The 22,244-nt window shown below is 47.3% G+C and overlaps 1 protein-coding gene across 6 annotated transcripts in view; it reads right to left on the minus strand.

Moving 5' to 3' along the window:
• DHX35 (DEAH-box helicase 35) overlaps positions 1 to 22,244 on the minus strand; it is a 66,161-nt gene that overhangs the window by 21,526 nt on the left and 22,391 nt on the right. For 3 of the 6 annotated variants that reach the window (XM_042930969.1, XM_042930974.1, XM_042930972.1), the window contains 8 exons: positions 20,386 to 20,447; positions 19,474 to 19,543; positions 17,229 to 17,288; positions 10,782 to 10,894; positions 9,507 to 9,603; positions 8,481 to 8,639; positions 6,375 to 6,585; positions 1,970 to 2,094 (listed from right to left, as the gene is read on the minus strand). In XM_042930969.1, coding sequence (XP_042786903.1) covers positions 1,970 to 2,094; positions 6,375 to 6,585; positions 8,481 to 8,639; positions 9,507 to 9,603; positions 10,782 to 10,894; positions 17,229 to 17,288; positions 19,474 to 19,543; positions 20,386 to 20,447 — 897 coding nt within the window. The remainder of the gene's footprint in view (positions 1 to 1,969; positions 2,095 to 6,374; positions 6,586 to 8,480; positions 8,640 to 9,506; positions 9,604 to 10,781; positions 10,895 to 17,228; positions 17,289 to 19,473; positions 19,544 to 20,385; positions 20,448 to 22,244) is intronic. The other 3 variants (XM_042930971.1, XM_042930973.1, XM_042930975.1) reach the window with 3 other exon arrangements.

A 22,244-nucleotide genomic window follows, 5' to 3' on the forward strand; every position in this document is an offset into this window, starting at 1 on the left:
TTGTCTTAGTCCTGCGCAACTGACTGGTTTCCAGTTCTTTGCTACATAATTAACACTGCTAAATATACAAAGTTACATGTACCCTGTGATTTCAATTGTTAAAAAAAAAAAAAAAAAAAAAAAAAAAAGAACAACACAGTTTCAGGAGAAAATAACCAGAGAGAAATCAACAAAGATGAATTTATACGTATTTTCCTCATTCTTCAACTGTCCACAAATTTATGATTTTCATTATTCTACTTAAAAATTTGATACACAATGATACTATAAACATGATCATACACCGAAGTGTTTTTTCTTCTTCTGAATTATTTTTTCAGCAGAAAGTTCCCTGAGAAGAAATACCAGGCATTTCTAAGGCTCCTTAGATAATGTCGGAGAGCCCTCAGGGACTCAAACGGGAGTATATAACTGCTGTCCCAAACCGTGCCAGCTTTGGATTTTACCATCTTGCTTCATGGGATCATTTAACTAACGTAAAGCGGTGCCTTACAGCTCTTTCAGTCCGCACATATCTGTCTCCCACAGAAGCATGGGTAAGCTTCCACTGTCCACGCACTCTGCTGCCTCCTTTCCTTCGGCTCCTCCCCCAGCAGGTAGCTCACAAGTTCCAAAGGACGCCTGAAAACTCTTTGCACTTTCTCAAGTGCTGATATGTCATTTCTGCCATAATACATATTCCTTTCATCCTAGATGTGAGGTTCCTCTTAAGCTTCTAATTTGCATGTACTGTTATCTTTTCTTTATAACTTCTTGCACACACCAGTAATCAAAGCGTGCGTTTTTTCCATATTTATGGTGAACACACAATTGTTTTCTTTGGAACACAGGCTGACGTTTTCTATTCCTTCATTCACCTAGTTCATCATGACATGTATATGCCATCATGGACTTTATCATCCGGGAACCCAGGCTTGTCACACAACAATGCAGTCGGGGCAGAACAGAGTTAAAATTCAAGTCTTCAAATCATAAAAATTCAGGAAGAAAACATGACTGAATGTTTATTAACTGACCTAGATACGAGGAAGTGTGTCATAAGCAAAGGAACGACAAAACAAATCGTAGAGACAAAGACAGAAAGACTTGACTGTGGAAATATTTATAATGTCTGCACATTTAAAAAACAAATTAAAAAAAGAGTAAAATACAAATAACTGGAAAAACCATTTCCAAGAAATACTACAGACAAAGGTTAATGTCTTTATTAAAGGACTCCTAAAAATCACCACAGACACTAATTCCAACAGAGAAACGGCTTAACGATTCGGAAGAAATATAAAATGGACAATAAATTTTTTTGAACTGTCTTTTAAGAAACCAAATATTAAGGTACAGCTATTTTTCCTTCCTCCCTCCCTGCCACCAATGCAATCAGCAAGGCTCTACAAGAAAACAAAACGGCATGATGAAGGCACCACGAGTGGGCATCGTGCAATACCGGACTTCAGGCATAAAAGCAATCTGGCCACATGTCAAGGATGTACCAAATGGCTATGGCCGTTGGACCCAATAATTTCACTCCTGGAAACCTGTCTCAGGAAATAATCCGGAATGAGATCGGCCACAAGGATGTCCCTGCAGCTCTCCCCCAGCTGTCAAGCTCCCTCACGTAGGCCCACACACGCTGGCTGTCCTGGCTCTCCCGTCCCTCCCACGTGCTGAGATCCTTCTTGCCTTTCAGGTCTCACTTCACACACGACTAACCAGGCAGGGCGGGGGCCTTCCTTGGTCTCTCAGAGCACCGGGCCCACGCACTGCAATCAGTTACTCGTCTCCCCCCCAGCAGACAAGTACAGGACGTTGCGTCTGCCGTCTGCCTCCACTCCCCCATACCCTGTGAGGGCCTGGTGCAAAGTGACACACGACGCATGAGCTAAGTGGAAATAAAAAAGAAAAGTGACATGCTCTGCTCTATCTGACGTCCTGACATTCACCAGTGGGCATGCAGACAGAGAGCAGGACTTACCGACATGAAGTGGAACCTGAGGACGTTGTCGATCCCTAGTGCTTTCAGCTGGAGGATGACAGGTGCCAAATTGCTACGCTGCATCTCAGGGACAGTGCATTGAGGCAGCTTGTCAAAGGCTTCCTCTGAGGATAGGAAATCAGAACTGTTTGGGGTCAAATGCCACAGTCAAATGCAATCGTTACGCCCAAGGCACAGGTTTTCGTCTCTGACAAGAGGCTTTAAGATTCTAGGATCGGATGCATAGGATGTCACAAAACAAAGTTGTTTCGTATTTAGAAAAGACCACTCTATATAAAAATACCTTAGCTGTTTATACCTTTATAAACAAACAATATGCCTTTTATTGAAAGAGAGAGAAAGGGGAAGAGGGAGAAAGAGAGAGAGAGAGAGAGAGAGAGAGAGAGAATGTGTGAACACGAGTGGGGAGGGGCAGAGGGAGAGAGAGGGACAGAGGATCTAAAGCAGGCTCTGTGCTGACAGCAGAGTCCGATGCGGGGCTCAAACTCACAAACCGTGAGATCATGACCTGAGCCAAAGTCGGACGCTTAACCGACTGAGCCACCCAGGAGACCCCCTCCCTCTTTTTTATTTTTGAGAGAGAGAGAGTATCTTTATAAAAGTCTGTCCTTTTACTTTTAGAGCCTTTTTTAATGTGCTTTTTGCCAGTAAAACATTAATCAAAGCAACAAGTACTTGCTGAATCCCTACTGGTGCCCAGGCACCATTACCCTCTGCCTGGGCTGCAGCAAGTCTAGAAAGCAAGAACTGTACATATCAGCCAAGAACAATCTCAACGCAAATCACCAAAACGGTAACCACAATAGAGCAAATGACCAAATCTTACAAAGGGCAAAAATCGTCCAAATCTATCTTTTAAAACCAACGGGCCAGGTATGCGTCACACTCAGAATCTGATGCTGCCCCAAACAGATCAAGGAATGCTGACATGCCCCGTCAGTGACAAAAGGTGACCGACAGGAAAAAAGCACCACAAGGTGATGCCAAGATGGGAGGCCACAGGAGAGGGGTAGGGAGGAAGAGGCTTTGGGAGGCCTTTTAATAAAAGCCTGACAAACAGGGTGGAGGAAAAAGAGGGAGGAAGGGATTAAATCACTTCTGTATATATTCAGTAAGCTTCCGGATTATACACAGCATGCTCCACCCACAAATCCCTCTAATCAGTCAACATTTTAACTACGCACACCCTCTTTTTTAACACAAGGCTCACCCAAGCTCCATGCAGATCATAAGGCTTTGGTTAACTAAGGAAAGTAAACAACAACAAAAGGTATCATGAAGAAACAGCACTATCCCTGAAGAACTTCAAAAATGTTTTCAGAAACAACCAATATTCTGAGGACTGATGGATGCAGATTGCCAAACGCACAGGTCTAGCTGGAAGGTTCAGAATAACAGGCGACAACAGGAAGTTCCAAATGGGATCCTCCCTCTGGGTTTCAAGAGTATTTGGGGACAGCTTTTGGTAGGATAACCACATTTTCCAAGCACACTGCTGGCCAAGGGAGAGCAAAGTTATCAGATACGAGACAACCCTGCTGAGATACTGCTCTCAGGAAGCAGTGCTTCCCAAGAGTTCAAGGACACTCAATTAAATTCCACTGAGGACTCGACTACACAAGGCCCTGGGCCAGGAGCTGCGGGAGCAGCTGTGAGACGCTTCAGTGATATGAAAGGGCTGGCACCGAGACCGGAAACAGTAAACTCCAAGGCTGGGTCCCAGTGAATGGTCCTCCTGAAGGAAAATGGAGGCTCAGGGAAGGAGGAAGCACAGTCATTAGAGGAAGCATCTGAGGTCACTTCATGAGGAAGCTGCCATTTGAGAAAGGATCTGAAGGATAAGGGGGATCTGCCGGGCAGAGGAAACAACCCAAGGAAAGGTATCAAAAGTATGAGAAATGGGCGTGGACAGACAGAAGGTATGTTCGGGAAGAGCACGGTTCAGCTCGGATGCGGGGCAGAGCAGGGTACGTGGGTTGTGGCAGAACATAAGTGAGGGCAAGTTCTGGAGGGCTCTGGGAAACAGTGAAGGGTCTGAGCAGAGAGCACTCTGCTCAGGGCTACATTCTGTGAAAGCGCATCTGGAAGCTGGTTAGCCAAAAAAGCCTAGAGGCTGGATGCTAACGCACCCCATTTCTGTCGGGTGAACCCTACCCAACCCCACTCCACTGAAACTGTTCCTGCTAAGGAAGTCAGTGACCTTTCAACCAAATCTACCTGCCTATCTTCAGTCCGCATTCTACGATTTCACTTCTTTGGAGCACGAGATAATGCGGGTCATTTCTTCTTTAAAAATAACAAGAGTTCCTCAAAAAGTTCAACATGGAATTACCACATGACCCCACAATTCCACTCCCAGGTTTATATCCAAAAGAATTAAAAACAGGTACTCAAAACACACATTTTCATAGCAGCAACTATTCACAAAAGCCAAAAGGCCGAAATAATCAACTGATGAATGGATAAACAAACTGTGGTATATCCATCCAATGGAATATTATTCAGCCATCAAAAAAGAAGGAAGTGCTGGGGCGCCTGGGTGGCTCAGTCAGTTAAGGGTCCAACTTCAGCTCAGGTCATGATCTCACGGTTTGTAAGTTCAAGCCCCACACTGAGCTGTCAGCTCAGAGACTGGAGCCTGCTTCGGATTCTTTGTCTCCCTCTCTCTCTGCCCCTCTCCCACTTATGCGCATGCGCTCTCTCTCCCCCCCCCCCCCTCAAAAATAAATAAAAATTAAAAAAAAAAAAAGAATGAAGTATGAATACAACAGAGATGAACCCAGAAAACATTTAGCATTCATTATGCTAAACTGAAAGAAGCCAGACACAAAAGGTCAATATCGTATGATCCCATTTATAGGAAATATCCCGCACAGAAAAATCCACTGAGACAGAACAGACTGGTGGTTGCCAGCGGGCAGGGAGGAATGAGAAGAAAGTGCTTGATGGGTATGGAGCGATGGACATATTCGGACATCAGACAGACTCAGTGGGGCACACTATAAATGTAATAAATCCCACTGAACCGTTCGATTTAAAATGCTTAATTTTATGTAATGTGAATTCCACCTCAATACATTTATTTTCAAGTATCTTGGAACTTTCTCTTCTCCTAACTTTCCAGATCCTTTCAGGCTCAGTGCTCTCCTCTCCAACCTTTCCTTCGTGCCTTCAGTGGTGGAAGACCCCTCCATTCTGGCCCCAGGCTCCGCCTCCCCACGTCCCATGAACACTCCTTACTCGCTTCCTCCACACCAAGTACCTGCACCTTCCATTCCCTCTGCCTGGTGCTTATCCCTTCACCTGGATAACCACTGGGCAGCCAGTTAGATCAGGTGCAAATACTCAGTCGTGAAGCCCTCCCCAGGGGGATAACTCCCTGTTCTCTGCTTCCAAGGCTCATCCCGTTACGGCAGCCCTATCACACTGTGACGTGCCAATCTATGCCGGGGGCTGCCTCTACCCCCTGGCTGTCCGCCACGTGCCCGCAGCCCACGCCTCGCCTAGGCCTGGATCTCCAAACCCTGGCACGATGGCTGGCATACAGCAGGTCCCCCGTCAACATTCGCTACAAGAAAGCATAACATCAAGGACTGAACAAGGGGATGGTTACCAAGGAAAGAAGAGACAAATGACAAAAGCCCTGATCTGGGAAATGAGTGCAGATGGATACTGGACACAGGAGAGAATTAAAAATGGTGTGAAAATTAGGTCTGGACAACTGGGAGAAACCTTGGTGCCATCACCCACAAAAAGGCAGCACAGAGAGAGAAAGCAGCTGTAGAGATATCACCGCCGAAGGCAAGGCTGTCTTCAAGCTGGAGAGAAAGTTCCGTGAGGGCTGCGACAGTCTTCATCCTAATTTTATTTTGCTCCCTCAGAGTCTAGCCTGGTGACTGGAGTGGAACAACTACCCATTTCCATCAGTGGTCTCAGGACAGAGCTTGCCATGTTTGCTCTGCAAAGACGCTCTGAACCAGAGGTAAAGATGGAACCCAGTGTGAGGCCTCACAGGAATCAGGGATGCCGGAACAAGAAAGCAGCACATTAAGCTGAGGGAAAAGGTAAGAAAGACAGGACCCGAGACATGAGGCCCAGGCTGCAAGGTCACACGGCCACAGGCAGGCCTACACCCAGACGTGAGGGTGGAACGGGGACGGCAAATAACTGCTGACTCATGGGCTCGCTCTGGCCGATGGGAGCAGTAGCAAAAATGTACTAAGTTTAGAGTCAAGAAAGCAGCAGGGGCCGAGGGCAGAGGGCCTTGTGAGGGGGGTCTGGATTTTATGCGAAGTTCTGCCCATTAGGGAAAACGCGTGATCTTCTCCAGTGCTCAGGCTTCACTATGAGAAAGTCAAAAACCCTTAAGGAAAGCCACACTAACCTGTATAAAGGCGGTAACATTTTCCCGAACGGCTGCGGCCACCACGTCCTGCGCGCTGGTTGGCCGATGCCTGGGACACTGGGACCACCACCAAGCACTCAATGGCTGTCCTGGGATTGTAGGCTCGGAGTTTCACGAAGCCACAGTCGATCACATACACAATCCCGCTGATTGTAATGGAGGTTTCAGCCACATTGGTGGCTACGATCACCTGGGTCCCCACAGGAAGAAGAGGAAAAAAGAGCTGCTTAGATCTTTTCACTGTTAAGAAACTACTCAAAATCCTACAAGATTTACCGAAGATATTTCCAACAGTGTAGAATCTGTACGAGGCAGTTTAATAGACTGGAAAGGACATGAGTTTTAGGGTCAGTGTGCCCTGGGCTTGAAATCTGCCTAAGGTGTGACTTTGGACAAGTTACTTGCCCTCCTGCACAGTCCCTCACCTATGTAATATCCACCCCTCCTGGGCTGTGGAGGGGATCAAGTGCGAACTATATACATAAAGTACTTACAGCCTGGTGCTCGGCCCATAATAAAGACTCAACGAATGTTAGTTTTTGCCTTTTGCATCACTGAAGGAAATGACCACCTTGTACATCCTTATTCATTTATTTGCTCACATTCGAACCATTTCTGAGAATCTGTCTGTGCTTTTGCAGGTACTGCTCAAGGTGCTAGGGATGTACGAGGAACAAGAAAGTCAGGGCCCCTGTTCTCCCAGAGTCTGCATCCTCGTGGGAGAGTCTGGGTGAAGAAGCCGTGAGCATGAACAAGCAGACAACCTCAGAGAGTGACAAATACTACGAAGAAAATGCAACAGAGTAATAACACAGCATTACTGGGTGCAGTGCTCATTATGTGTTAAATAATAATAACGTGGTACGCTACTGTGGATGGCCAAGGAAAGTCTCTCTAGAAGATTTTGGGCTGAGGCCTGAGTAACGAGAACCAGCCAACCTGCTGGAGATGCGGGCAGAAGAAACAGTTCGAAGCAGAAACAGCCAGGGAGGCTAGAATCCAGGGGAAGTACAAGAGGAGGCTGGAGGACAGCCGGGACCAGATCGCGCACAGTCTCTGGGCCACCAGGAGGGCTGGCATTTTATTCTAAGTGCACCAGGCACTGCCCCTGGAAGATGTGAAGCAGCAAGGAGCATGCATAACAGCACTCAGAACCTTTCAAAGGCACTTCTCCATCTATCGTTTTGTAAAAATACACATTTAGTAGTTTATACTAGAGACCCACCTACCCAAACTTGTTGTTATTTATGCTTCGCAGCTGAGAAAACTGGGCCTTGAGGTTGAGAAACCCATCCAGGCTCCGAGTAGCTCAGGCACAGAGTCCAGGTCTCCTGACTGGTTGGCCACAGTCCCCGGGCTCGCAGGCTTGAGGTGCTCCACCCCAACGACCAGGAGGCTGGGCAACTTCTCCCAAGTGGTCAGAATCGGGAGTGGATCCGCAGACCAGCCCTCACCCACCGTGTTCTCTACCATCCGCTTGCTGATAAACAGCTACAACAAGCCAGCTTCAGGCCAGGTCTGGGCCCTCCTCGTCCTCTGGGAAGGAAAGCTGAGCCAGGCCCAGGGGACAACGAGCGGGACACAGGCTGGCCGCCTGCTCGTTCCTTCCAACTCATGTTTCTCACCACACCCTTCCCCACCCCAATTTCCAGGCTAAATATTTTTAAAACCACACTTTGAATTAACTGATCTAAACTTGGCTCCATAGGCTAACTGCTGATGCCTAAAACAAACGGTTTAGAAACCATTTGTAGTAACTCATCTACACGATTCACTAAGACACTCACGTCAAGCAAGCCAGTATCGTGCCATAGGGAACAATACTAAGCAGACAGAAAAGAGGCAGAGAGGAGTCACTTGTTCTGATCATTGCTGTCACAGTGATCCTTCTGTGGGGCAGCTTTAGAGATTTCTGAACGCCGTATTCATTGTGATTTATTGTGTGCGTTTAGCTCTACTGCACAGAAACCTGGACCTAAAAGTCTTACCAAGTTTCACTTCCATTAAAAAACAAGCAAACAAACAAAAAACCTTCCCAGCCATCACAGATGGCTGCCAAGGCCCTGGTCAGCGGGTTAGTCTCACCTTTCTGACGCTGCGTGACACCCTTTCAAACACTTTCATTTGCTCAAAGGAAGGCAGTCCTGCGTACATGGGCAGGACCCGGAGGTGTCTCTTCATCCCAGTTCGCCCTAGCGCCCGAGCCTGCTCGATTAGCATAGACACGACCGTTTCCACCTCTTCCTAAAAACATCAAACCAGGAACCAAAGAACCCGAGATCAGTTTGAAGCACGTCATTTTTGAAAGAAAATGTTAATTCAGGACCGGAATTTTAACTGTGGTAGGATTCACGATTCCCAGGGCGAGCACACTCTGCTCTGGGGCGGTTTTTAATCAAATGCTACTGAACAGTGGTGCCTATGGGGTGAAAATTTGCAACTGTCAGGTTCATTACTGACACCTATACTATCTGCAGTGAATACAAGAGCTCCCAATCAACAAAAACAATGACTATTTTACACAGCTTTCACGTACTGTGGTAAACAAAGCACGTCCTACATGTGGACAAGCTGTGACACATAAAATCACTACAAGCTTTCCCCAGAAAGGACTACCGTCCTGTGGAAAGTGTTCGACAGTGGAAAAGACTACGGCTGGAGGGTGGTTCTGAACAGTGCTCCAACCCTGAGTGAGCAGTGGGCTTGTTCAGGTGATTTTCCAGGGATGTGCCCGCTCACCACCCCAGGAGGGGTGGTGTCGCCGGGAAAGAGGCATACAGCAGCCAACGCACATGCACAAAGGGTCCCTAACACAGCATTTCACCACGGTTAGCACAACAGCCCGCTGACTGCCTCGTTTACTTTGGAACCAACTAATAAATTTAAAATACACAGAACCCTCTGCAGATAGAACAGGCGGGAGCTAATGATTCCCTGACAATCCAGTCGGTAGATGAATGACATCAATCCAAACAATTTTATATGCAATTAATTAATCACAAGATACAATAAAATCTGAAATGAATAGTTAAGTAAAGGAACACGCCCCTGTGTTAATTTTGGTGTTGCCTTAACATGTCTGTTTATCAGAGAAAATTCCAGTGGAATTACCTGGCCAGTAAGAAATGCTAGTATGTCTCCATCTCCCTCTGTCTGGTGAATTTTCATCACAGTCTCTACAGTTGATTTGATATAATCTGGAACAGGACTGAAAAGACGTAGGAGATAAATTCATCAGTAGGACACGCTCATCAATTATAGATTAATTAGCCTAATAATCCAGCAGCAAAACCTCATGAAAGTTAGTTTGGGCCTGCCTGGCAGGTGAACAGTATGTGAATAAATAAAATAGTCATCCACTTTTTTCCTTTTTTTTTTTTAAGGCAGCATTCAAAAGTAATCCATAGGGGCGCCTGGGTGGCTCGTCAGGTAAAGCGTCCAACTCTCATTATTTCAGCTCAGGTCATGATCTCACGGTTCCTAAAATCCAGCCCTGTGTCGGCTCTGTGCTGACAGTGTGGTGCCTGCTTGGGATTCTCCCTCCCTCCCTCTCTCTCTCCACACACACACACACACACACACACACACACGCATGCTCTCACTCTCTCAAAATAAACATTAAAAAAAAAGTAACCCATAATTACACGGATACCATGATTCTTAGCTTTACCTGCAAAGAAATAAAAACTCATGCAAATAAATGTGCTATCTTTAGCATGCACAGATGGCTGGTCAGTGAAAACTGAGGGCTATGGTTCCAGTGCTAAATTCCACACTCTTTCTATCTTCCCTCCTGATCACTGGCAGCAAGTCTGAGTGGGGTACTCGAAGCTAATGGATGCGCTGTCCAGCGAGAACAACTCAGAAGTCAGACTCCCAGCTCTGGCCTTATCAACCACTGCGCCAGGCTCCTGGTGTTCATCTGTGCGGTGACTAGGTGTAGGAATTAGGATGCACCCTTCCTATCCAAGGGGGCTCCTCCCAACCATGTCAACCAGGCCTTCTTGCAAAGATGAAGAGAGCGAAGAAACAAATGATTCAAATCATTACTGCTGCTCTCGCAGACAGGCAGCCTGGGAAACCCCCATTCTGAAGACCACCAGGCCTCCTCCCTGTAATCTTGTTACCCCTTGGCTCTCTCCCACTGAGACCGTGACCACAGATGCCCAGGAATCTGCCCACCGGTGTCAAGAGTTCAAACGCATTGAGCAGCGACACCGACGGGGCTCCAGAACATCCTGCCAGTGACAGGAGACACGAAACATGCCCCTCTCCCCAGCCTGGCATACTGCCCTTGGGGCTGGGAGCGGATGCAATTGCTTCTCGTTCCACAACACAGGCCAGGTCTGCTGACAACCATCATTAAAAAGGCAAGGGTCATCAAACCTTTGTAGATAAAAGATGTCCACTGGAAATGTTCGCCCTTCTACTGTAAGGATCACGCACGTATCCCTCGTTGGGTCACTGGTCTCATTTTGATTAAAGAAATCCCGGAATTTCTATTAAAACAACAAAACAAAAAACAAAACAAAACAAAACTTAATTTCTCTAAAAAAAAAAAAAGATTCACAGTAACTCACAGAAAGAAAGAAAATAATATAAAACTGGAAGAGCAGGGGCTGGGTAGAAGAGACTGGATATATATTACATGGCCTATGGATTATAAAATAACTACTAAAAATTGTGTTTTTATTACTGCAATTTTGAGGAATGACATTTCAATGATGGACTGACTCTACTAAGGTTTGATAAAAAATAATGAAGATTTCAAAACTATTCACTAATGGATCTGGGTCAACATGTAGCTGTGATATTACTTATCTTATTTTCATCCTCTGTATTTTATTTAACAGAAAACTGGGTCAAAAGGTGTGATGCAAATTAAACACAGATTAAGTCGGGCCGATCTGGAAAGCACATATGTGATCACACAGGTTATCAATTAATAGAGGAAACTTACACTTCCATGGTCCTGGCACCATGGTTACAGATACCTATTTACGATAACCTTCTCAGACTTTAAGCAGGGACGGTGTCTCCTCCGTCTTTCCATGCCCTGTGGGAGCAGGCACAACACTGCGTATGGGGGAGGTCACGCGCTACACACCTGAGCCCTCCCACAGCACCCAGCGGACAGAAGTAGCTCCTGGCAGTTTCTCCGGGAAAGGCGGCTATGTCCTCCTTGGGGGCACTTGACCACCAGACTGGCAGTCTATAGGGAGGCCTGGCCCGAGAGCTCTGGCCAAAGATGCAGCAGGGAGGCACCACTGAAGATCGCCTCTCGGAGAACATGACCCAAGATACACAGAGAAGCTGGCAGGGGAGCGAGTGCCAGACAGGAAGTGGCTGTGCCGACGGCAGAGGAACACGGAAACCCTGCTGGGTGGAGTGTGTCATCTGATTCCCGCCGGTGATAACCCAGTCCCCCCGAGGCCTGGCTGGGCATCCCTTTCTATTACCCTGGGAGGTCTGCCTACGTGATCACAAGTCCTGCCTCCTTTACTTCCCCGCCTATCTTTGCCAACCATGCCGCGGCCCGCTCCTGGTGCCCGGGAGCCGGGGGCGCACGGAGGACGGCATCGAGCACCGAGTGAATGCACGTGGAAGAATACTTCTTCTACAGTCGACCGGATTGAACTACAGAAAATGGGATGCTATACGCTGACCTCAAAGTTGTGTCTGAGAAGAGTCGGCACAGACATACAAGTGCCTCATGCCAACAAAGGACCATGTTTTGCTATGAAGAACCACAGGGCACCATTCTTCGCTTCCCTTTTGGATAAATTCCCTTCAAGGGACTTCAGCCCTCCTGTGTCCGATGATGTGCATGTAGCACAGGCAGGCTGCAAGCGACGCCCAAACAACCGAGCAGGGACGGCTCCTCCACACTAGAAAGACTGAATACTCCAGGGGACGGGCGCGCAGAGAACCAGTCACAACACAAAGTGAGGCAGAGTGACTACGTGACCAGAACAAAGCTGCCAGTGACTGAGAGAGAACGAAAGGTCAACGCTGAGTGGCTTTCAGGGAAGGCTTCAGAGAGGCAGCAGCACCCCTGGCTGAGCCTGAACGGATGAGGAAGATGATCACTGGCTGCGAAGGAGATCAGACACCGCCCCCCCGCCAAGCCCCCAGGATGAGAGCAGAGTGCAGACTAAGACATAAAGGGGCCCCCGACAGAGGAGAGGGCCCAAGGTCTAGGGCAGGCCAGCCCTGTTCGGAACTAGTCCTCTTGTCTACAAAAGAGACAAACTGCTATCTCCCCTGCAAGGCCGCCACACAGGCCACATAAAGCGTACGTGACTGTAGTCGTGACTTGTACGTGTACGTGACTATAGTCCACAGGGCTGGCCTAAAGTATGTATCATCAGTAAGCGATCGTGTTACCGCTCTGAAAGGGCCAAACGTCATGCCGCACGGGCACTTCACCTGACGCACAAGGCGAGAGCGGTGAGGACAGGCGTGACGTCGTCAGACCTGCCTTCTGGATGCCTGGCTCCGGTGGCCATTGTGAAGGCGGGCAGGGGCAGGAAGAGGTTGGAGGCCGGCCGACTAACTCAGGAAGCTATCGGAAGAGCTCAGAGGAGAGAATGAGGCGTACGCTGGGCAGGGGCCGGGTGAAAGCGAAGCATATGCCAGAGGTAAGACTGACGGGGCCCGGCAGCCGGGGAGTGGAGAGGACGGAATTACTTCTTGGTCAGGGATAACACTCCCTGAAGCAATGCAAGTCTTGTGACCGAACAACTATGATGAGAGAGTACCACAGAGAAGGCAACAGTCACGGGGCTGTGAGTTCAGGTGGCCGGTGACCAGCCAGCTGCGAACAACTCAGCGGGAGCACAGGAACGCGGTCGAGACGGCCACAAGCACAAAGTGTTGGCTGAACCAGAGGCCGCGGAGGCGGGCAGCCCTGAGGAGGAACGGCAGCCAGCAAAGGAGTCTGAGGGGAAGCCGCAAGGAGGCAGGAGAGAGGGGAGATGGCGGGGATCCAGAAGTAGCAGACTGAGAAGGAAGATTTTAAGAAGGGCTTGGTGGGGGTGCCTGGGTGGCTCAGTGGGTCAAGCGGCTGACTCCTGACTTCGGCTCGGGTCAAGGTCTCACGGTTTGGGAGTTCAAGCCCCGCGTCGGGCTCTGAGCCGATGGCTCTACGCGGACAGTGAGGTGCCTGTTTGGGATTCTCTCTCTCCCACTCTCTCGGCCCCTCCCCTGCTCGTGCTCTCTCTCAAAATAAATCAATAAACATTAGAAAAAAAAAAGGGGGGGGGGCCTGGTGAAGAGAACCGAATGTTACCGAAAAGCCAAGCAGAACAAGGAGGATGGCTACACCTCATTCCGAACATGTGGTGCCGAAGAGAACGGACAGGGACTTGCTCTTTCAGGAAATGAAACTCAGTGTTACTGAGGAGGCACAAGATTTTTAGCCTCAGGATAATTACCTTTCATCTTCATCTGGAAACATAAAGTTACTACATAGTATACATACATAAGTATACTACATAGAGTTACAGGCTAGAGAGCAAATAAATACAGCGTGAGGCCGAATGAAGGAACGGCGAGAGCGAGGTGAGGAAGGAGCTCCAGGAAAAGGAGCGTGTGAGTCAGGTCTCAAAGAGGTGGGCTCGGACCAACACAGACACACGGCCCGGAACATCAAATGACAAAAAGAGGACGGTCTCTGGAACAGAGTGTAAACGATGAGGACATCTGCTGGGCTGTCTTCCCAGCTCACCACTTTCCCCTCCCCGACAGCTGCCCAGACCTGACCCACAGAAGTGGGCTCCCAGCGGCCATGTCTACACCACAGGCCCACAGCCCTTGGTCAATGCAGATTGGTCCCGAGGGGGTACCTGACCCCAGCTGACCCTCAGTTCCTTCTCTAGGAATCTGGAAAGACAAATCAGTCTTCTGCAAGCAGCTGGACCAGTGACAAAAAACCTCGGCATTGTCAGCAACCAGATTTCCTGCCATGTGGATGGAAGCACATAAAAGAAAAACAATAGCCTGTGATACAATGGTCAATTAATACTTCCTAATTATACCTGGTCATGTTCTAGAATTGCTCGTACGATTAAGCTTCCATTAACAAAGCAGCTAACCGAATCAAGGCCACGATCCGATGGGCCCAATCGTACTCCGCCTGCCTCTGCCCCCACCAGGCCGCGGTCACCGGTGTCTTCGCTGCCAGGCTAGGTGTCCCCAGGCCCTGAAACCAGAGCAGATGGCATCTACCCCTCCAGACAGTGGGGCCTGGAATTAGTCCGTCGCCCACAGAGCCAGGAGCTGAGAAGCCAGGGGAGAGGGTCTGGCACACCTGGGCCTCCAGGGCAAACGCTGCTGTAGCCACATCCTGCCACCTCGACCCTCACTCTCCCCACTCCCTCACTCCAGTACACTGATTTCTCTCACCCTCTTCCTCTCACGTAGGGACTCCCACCCCACGCCCCACGCGCACCCACTCCCACCCTCCGACGCCCTCAGTCACATAGGACTGACTCCTGCCCGTGAGATCCCTGCTCACGCACACACAGGCTCCTCCCCCTCGCAGAGGAGAAGCTGAGCAAGGGTGGGTGAAGGAGCAAAGGCCCAGCATGCCTTGCATCATAAAGCACCCCCAGGCCGTGCCAAGCTTCCTACACTCCACTCTCCCACTTAAAAAACCTACTTCCAGAAAGTCCACCTATATCAACTACTATAGGCAGAATGGAAAGAAGCCGTTTTTTTTTAAGTCTCTGGGCCACACCAAAAGACAAGGAAAGGATACTGGAAGCAATAAATTTCCACAACAATTCTAAGAAAACACTGGGACGTCATCATTTTCAAACACAATAAAAACTGTTGGCAATCATTTTTAAAAGAGAAGGGGAGACGAAGGTAAGAGGTCAAACAGAAGCAGATGCTCTGTGCAACGTGGGCACGGAGGCAATGACGGGAGGTGAGGTGGGGCAGAGCCCTCTAACCGGTGTGCCGGCAGGTGCCATACGCTATGGGGTGAGAAGTAATTCAAGAGGGCAACAAAGAGCTTTGACCCAAAAGTTATCAAGAGCCAACTAAAGACAAGAGATGGCCTTGAGAAGGTCCAAGAAATCAGCCAGGCTACACACGCAGACACCCCTCTTAGACACACTGAGTTTTTTCTCTCTCCAAGTTTCTCTGAATCCCTGAAGCCACAGGGAGGCCAGGAGCCAGGGGCCAGGCCCTTTTCACATCTCAGCTGGATGAAAGAACTGGCCTGCTGACTGGTATCTCTCTCCACATCTACTCCGGCCTCTTCTACAGGGCACCCAGGGTGATCTTTCTAGAACTTAAAGTTGATCAAGGCACTGCCCCTCCTCACACTATCCCAGGGCTCCCAATCAGGTATGGGGTGGATCCTTCCTCCTCTGCTTGGCCTATAAGACCTTCCATCATCTGACCCCTCCCAACCTCTCCATTTTAATTCCCAGGGCTTCCCATTCTGTCAAAATTCTCTAAACCTATAAGCATCTACTCTGTGCCAGACACTGTTTCAGGTGAAAGGGATAAAATACTAAGACATTCCAAGTCCCAATCTTCGCGGAACTTTTATTTTACTGACGGGAGACACACAATAAACAAACACTTGGCTATGCACACAATGCTGGGTACTAACAAATGTTAAACAGAAGAACTGAGCAGAGTACGATAATGGAGAGCAGCAAGGCGCGGTTTCAGTCAGGGGAGTGAGAAAAGGCCTCTCAGAGAGACTAATACACGGTCAAACCCGGGATGAAGTGAGGGAGTCACGAGAACGTGTGGGAGCACGGTCTAGAGAGAGGGTCCCGCCAGAGTAAAAGCATACTTGGGTTTTTCTGAGGAACAGCAAGATGAGGCCGGGTGTGAGGTGCATAGGAGAGACTGTGGACGGAGAGGAAGTCAAAGAGGTGACAAGAGAAGGGACTGGGGGCAGATCGTACCCCACAGGCCCTGGAGGCAAGGGAAGACTCCCACCTCCACTTGCCTCACAGCCCCTTGGACACATGGCATCATGCCCCCGTGGTTCTATGCTTGCTTAGAATGCCCTTCCCCACCCCTGCCATTCTGGCAGACTTCTGCGCATCTTTTGAACCCAAATGGGATGTCTGACTTCTGTGAAAGCTTCTGGACGTCCTCCAGCCAGCTAGACTTAAGCAGCCCTCGCTTTAGCCGTCTCAGCACCTTGACATACTGATCTGTAAACATCTATTTATGTGTCAGCTTCCCAAGAAGTTCAGGGAGGGTATCGATCACCCGTAGCCAGCACTGTGCTTAGCACAGTATATTAGTATATGTTTATACTTACTTTATTAGTATATATTTATACTTATATTTATTTATATATTTACATACAGGAAGTGATCAAAATTATCTAAGTTGAACTGCTGTTAGAACTAAAATATTACTTGGTAAGAGAGAAAAATAACATAAGCTGAGCTATCAAAGTAATAACATGGAAATTATTACACATACAGGGAAAACTTCAACTGCACATGCAAAAAAAATCTAAACATAAATGCCACAGTCATAAATAAATCCAAGAAATATAACCTCATACCGAGAAAAGTAACAAAGAAACTGCCTGCGTGGGGAGAAACACAGTATGTAGAGAAACAAGACAAGTAGGTAATTATGAACTCACTTGATTACAGGCTAATTTCCACCCACAAGCTAAAAAGGAGTATCCTCTGATCAAACGGAATCTAGGACATCGGATGGCCCCACAGGGAAGGTAGGCCATTCCGCCAGAGATCAGCTCTCGTTACAGGTAACTTCCCATGGACATGTCCAACAATCCCAGTGCTTACAGGGGACAGCGGGGGGTGGGGGAAATGCTTGTACCTCTGCATCCAGAGTGGCTGAAGCCACAATCAATCGAAGATCCCCTCGCTTTCTCTGAATCTAAAAAAGAAGGCATTAAGAAACAATGATACAGTGCAATATCTAGTCCCTGAAATTTACTTCAGAATAATTCAGTGCGTCTATTTTTGGGGGGCCTGGGGAGAGCTTACAGTTATAAGTTGGTATTAGAGTGACAGGTAAAAAGGTGGCTCAATATACTATGCTAACTGTGTAAGTAGTAAAATTTTCCAAAATAAAAAGCTAAAAAAAATGTCTATAGAAAGCATAAAGGAGCTTTAAGAACTGAATTTGAATTTACCAAAGGTAAAACCATTTTTTCCTGATACTTGGGTCTCTGGATAGCCAGACAGTATACACAGTTAAAGCATAAAAAAATTCATTAAAAGCAAACAAACAATAAACATTAACACCAAGACAGAAATATGGACAAAAGATCTTAAGGTATTCAGAGAAAGAAATGGTCAACAGGCAGAGAAGCAACGATCATATAAACTGTAGCAAAACTATACAGTAACAATGACATTTCTTTCATCTACCACACTGGCAAAAATCTATTTAAGGCTAATTACTCAGGAATGGCAAAGATGCAGTGACATGAGCCTCTTGTTATACTGTTCCCAAGAGGATACAAGCAGGTGGGATAATCCCTCATAAGTATCAGAAGTATAAATCTCTGGCCGAAGAATAAAATAACAAAAATAACAGGAACAATGGCAACTAACAGAACTAACGTAAACTAAGTCACGCGCTATTCCAGGGTCCCTGCGTACAGCCGTGTGGCCTATGTGCTGCACAAAGATGCCTGGCTGAAGCGGCCAGGGGCATCTGAAGTCCAGACCACCCTCCCCTCACCTAACTGTGGACAGACTCTTAGTGTGGGCATCTTTTTCTAATTTGCACAAAGGTGGGACCTCACAGTCTATTTGTGACTCTGCCGGGTACCGTCCTACGAATTGTACACGATCTTACTTGAGCTTCACAATAAATTATGATACAGAGCAGCTCTGTCCCAGAGAGCTCTCTCCAGTGACAGAGAGGTTCCGTCCAGTGCAGTAGCCCCTGGCCACGCATGCTTATAGAGCTCTTGAAATTTAGTCGATGTGACAGAGGAACTGCGTTTAAATTTTTAATTCTATTTTCACTAATTGAAATCCGACTAGCCACGGGTGGCTAGCGGCCGTATGCGAAAGTGTACTAGCACAGATGTAGACGTCTACTATCCCCATTTGAGAGATACGTAAACCCAGCAGAGTCAGAATTTGAACCCAGGCGGTCTGACCCGGAGTCCATGCTTTTAATCACCCTGTTCTACCACCTACCTCTCTCTAGACTCCTGCGATTAGGACTGCGTCCAAAGAAAACAATCGGAAAGTACGGGGAAGGGAGGCGAGGTAAAACTGAAACAAGACCGGCAATGAGTTGTAATAGGTGAATCCGGACGATGGCCACAGAGGGGTCATTAAGCCCCTCTCTTTACTCCGTGGTATACCTGAAACCTTCTACAGTAAAAAGTTAAAAAAAGAAAAGAAACAAATGCAACAGATTTCATTACAAAGGTGCTCACTGAAGTATTACTGAAAATACTTCAGGGGCGCCTGGGTGGCTCAGTCGGTTAAGCATCCGACTTCGGCTCAGGTCACGATCTCGCGGTCCGTGAGTTCGAGCCCCGCGTCAGGCTCTGGGCTGATGGCTCGGAGCCTGGAGCCTGCTTCTGATTCTGTGTCTCCCTCTCTCTCTGCCCCTCCCCCGTTCATGCTCTGTCTCTCTCTGTCCCAAAAATAAATAAACGTTAAAAAAAAAAAATTACAAAAAAAAGAAAATACTTCAAATCTGGAAGCCATTCAAATGCCTAACAGTAAGGCAAGAGAGAGACATGTGATTATATAGCCGTTATTAAAAATAATGTCTTCGGGGACTATTTAATGACACAGAGAAGTGATCTTGATGTAATATTAAGAGAGATGTGCGAGATACAAGTTAGCACATACAATCCAATGCCTCTTATGCCAACACAGATTCAGGTACACACAGATACACACAAGAATAGAAAGAACCGTATCAACATTCTACCAGTAATTTTCTCTGAGTGAGCAGAAGTATGGATCATTTGAATGTCTTTCCTTCATATTTTACTGGATTTCCCAAATTGCTACAATTACTTTCCTAACCAAGCAATAAAACAAAACAGAAACAGAAAAACAAAAGTCTGGCGGCGAAATCACACCTTTTTCAGCAAGCCAATGGCAATGTCTGTGTACAAGGTCCTCTCGTGGGCTTCATCCAGCATGATGGCACTAAGGATCAAAGGGAAGACCTCAGTGAGCATCAAACAAACCACCTGCATGATCCCACCCAGACCATCAAAGGGACTTCTGGGTATCTAGTCCCCATGCAATCACCTTGTATCGAAAGGAGAGCTAAGTAACTCGTCTTTGTCAAGGAGACGACTATTCAGCTAACAAGAATGGTGACACTGACATATCTTGGTGAAGAACGGTGCATATTTTTTTGCTATCTTTAAAGAGTTTTATAACCCACATTGGATTCTCATAGGACCTAATACCTGACTTTTAAATCACAATATAACACATAACCCCACAAAGCACATAGAATTAAGAGCAAGGCCCCACTACCCGAAGACTGTTAGGCTGCAGATAACAGCACAGAGACATGCGAGCACAGATGGGTCACATGTATACACGGGTGTCAAATGCGACATCCTTCCCCAACATACCCCAGAGCCTGTGTAGGACAACGTTGGTACGTTAATGAGTAATGGACAAAGACACACAGAGTGTAAGTAATTATTTGGACTCTGCATATAATATCCAACAAACATCGCCCATTTCTGTGCTGGCATCCACAGTCACCATCAAGCCGGGGATGTAACAGAGGCCAAGATAAGTATGACGAGTCAACAGATTATTCAAATAATGACAGGGCTTTTAAGGTGCCCATTTTTTACTGTCAGTAAACTCTGAGAAAGCGTCAAAGGTCAAAACAGCCCAGGTAAGGAGGGAAAGCTTTGGGCCAACTGAAGGCAGTTGCAAATCCCAGCTACTGACACAACTGCTTCTCAATCTACTTGTGTGCCTTTCAAACTTCGGGGAAGTTATCATAGGAAAAACACATTTACCTATATTTTGTTAACAACGGATCAACCATCATTTCCCTGACCAACATTCCATCAGTCAGAAACTAAAAAACAGAGACACAAAGTTTTAGAAATAATTCATTTACGCTGTACGTTCATGATTTTTTTTTCAAAACTCAAGTGTAACCAAATGCATACAGCCTCTTTGCCAGTATGCGTACAAGGTAATTCCCACAGAGGACTGAGGAAATGCCCCGACATTTCTGTTATCAAGCCATGGAACTGTTCGCAAACAAGACTTCAATCACGGGGTCCGCGGCTGGGGCCTGCAAATCTTCCAGCAGAATCCCACCCGCATTTACTATCTGACATCGGCTCAACCCTGCTTCCTCCGGGCCTGCACTCCTGGTACTGTGGATGAATGGCCGTGAAGACAAACCCTGTCTGCGCAAAGAAAGGCCATGAATCTGAGGCCATCGTTCTTAAGATGTTCCAGGGGCCCCTGGGTGGCTCAGTCGGTTGAGCGTCCGACTTCGGCTCAGGTCATGATCTCACGGTTCCTGAGTTTGAGCCCCACGTCGGGCTCTGTGCGGACAGCTCGGAGCCCGGAGCCTGCTTCGGATTCTGTGTCTCCCTCTCTCAGTCCCTCCCCAGCTTGCACTCTGTCTCTCCCTCTCTCAAAAATAAACAAACATTAAAAAAATTTTTTTAAAAATGTTCCAACTCAGACTTGCAGCTCTGAGGTTGCTAACTTGGGCTTTGCCTGCTATCATCTTAGGGAGGCTGGATAGGGCGGTGGTTAAGAAAGGCTGTGGTGTCCGTGGGCTGGGAGCCCGGATCCTCTTCCCGCCTCTCACGAGCTGTGTGAACCTTGGGCAAGTTACCTACCCTCTCTGAGCCTGACTCCTCATTTGTAAAACGGAGATAATAAAGGCATGTACCTCGGAGGGTTACTGTGGTATAATTAAGAGAGACAGGACACGTAAAGTGTTCAGCACGGGACCTGGCACACAGTGTTCAAGAATATCAGCTATTATTATTTAAGATTAATGAATGTTTATAAAATGCTTCAAAAACATGCAGTAGTAACTACGTTATTAATGTCATCTAAAATAACTCAGTACTTTAACCAGGCTAACCATCTCCCTCGCATGCTGTAGCTTAGTGTTCCTACTTTTTGTTTCGTGTTTAAGAACAGGATGTGCTTCCATCCTGAGCCTGGTACCAGCTGCCACAAATACGCAGAGCAGTGAGGAGGAGGACCCACCCCCGACGACAGGCACCAGGTAGGAGCAGAGCACCTTAAAAATGATGGCCAAATGGAATACGGAAGCTTCTCGTGAAAGACTCAGAAACGACCGTTTTAACAATTTGCTAAATTACCTACTTTCAATATATTTGATGGTACAGAAGAATGTTCCCTTGACCTAGCAAAATCTCAAAGGTAACAAAATACAGAAATGTAGAAAATAAGATCCCTATTTTTATAAATCACCACCTTGTTTGGTTCCTCTGATTCTTTTCAACTTTCCTCTGCTGCAAATTGAGAGGTCATGGAGATTCTCAGAACCAATTTCCATTTCATCAGGGCATTTTCATGGTTCTGCAGTACTGTCTGATGAGAACGACTCCAGCACTGCCCTGAGGAGCAGACGCCCCGGTGACTGTATACTGATGGTGACTGATTACCACGGATACTGATCGTTTCAACAGTAGCAACTAGTCAAAGAACACACAAGTAAAATCTGTCATCCTGTAAAAATGGCCAAGTTCTAACTTTGGGAATTCCATGCTTATCAACTGATACTGCCTTGTCCCTGTTGTTAAGTCTTTCGCAGGCAAGTTTCTTTGTTTTGACAGCTGTGTGAATTGGTGGAAAAACAATAAAACACACGGAAGAA

Source organism: Panthera leo, chromosome A3 (assembly GCF_018350215.1).
Source record: "Panthera leo isolate Ple1 chromosome A3, P.leo_Ple1_pat1.1, whole genome shotgun sequence".
Lineage (NCBI taxonomy): Eukaryota > Metazoa > Chordata > Mammalia > Carnivora > Felidae > Panthera > Panthera leo.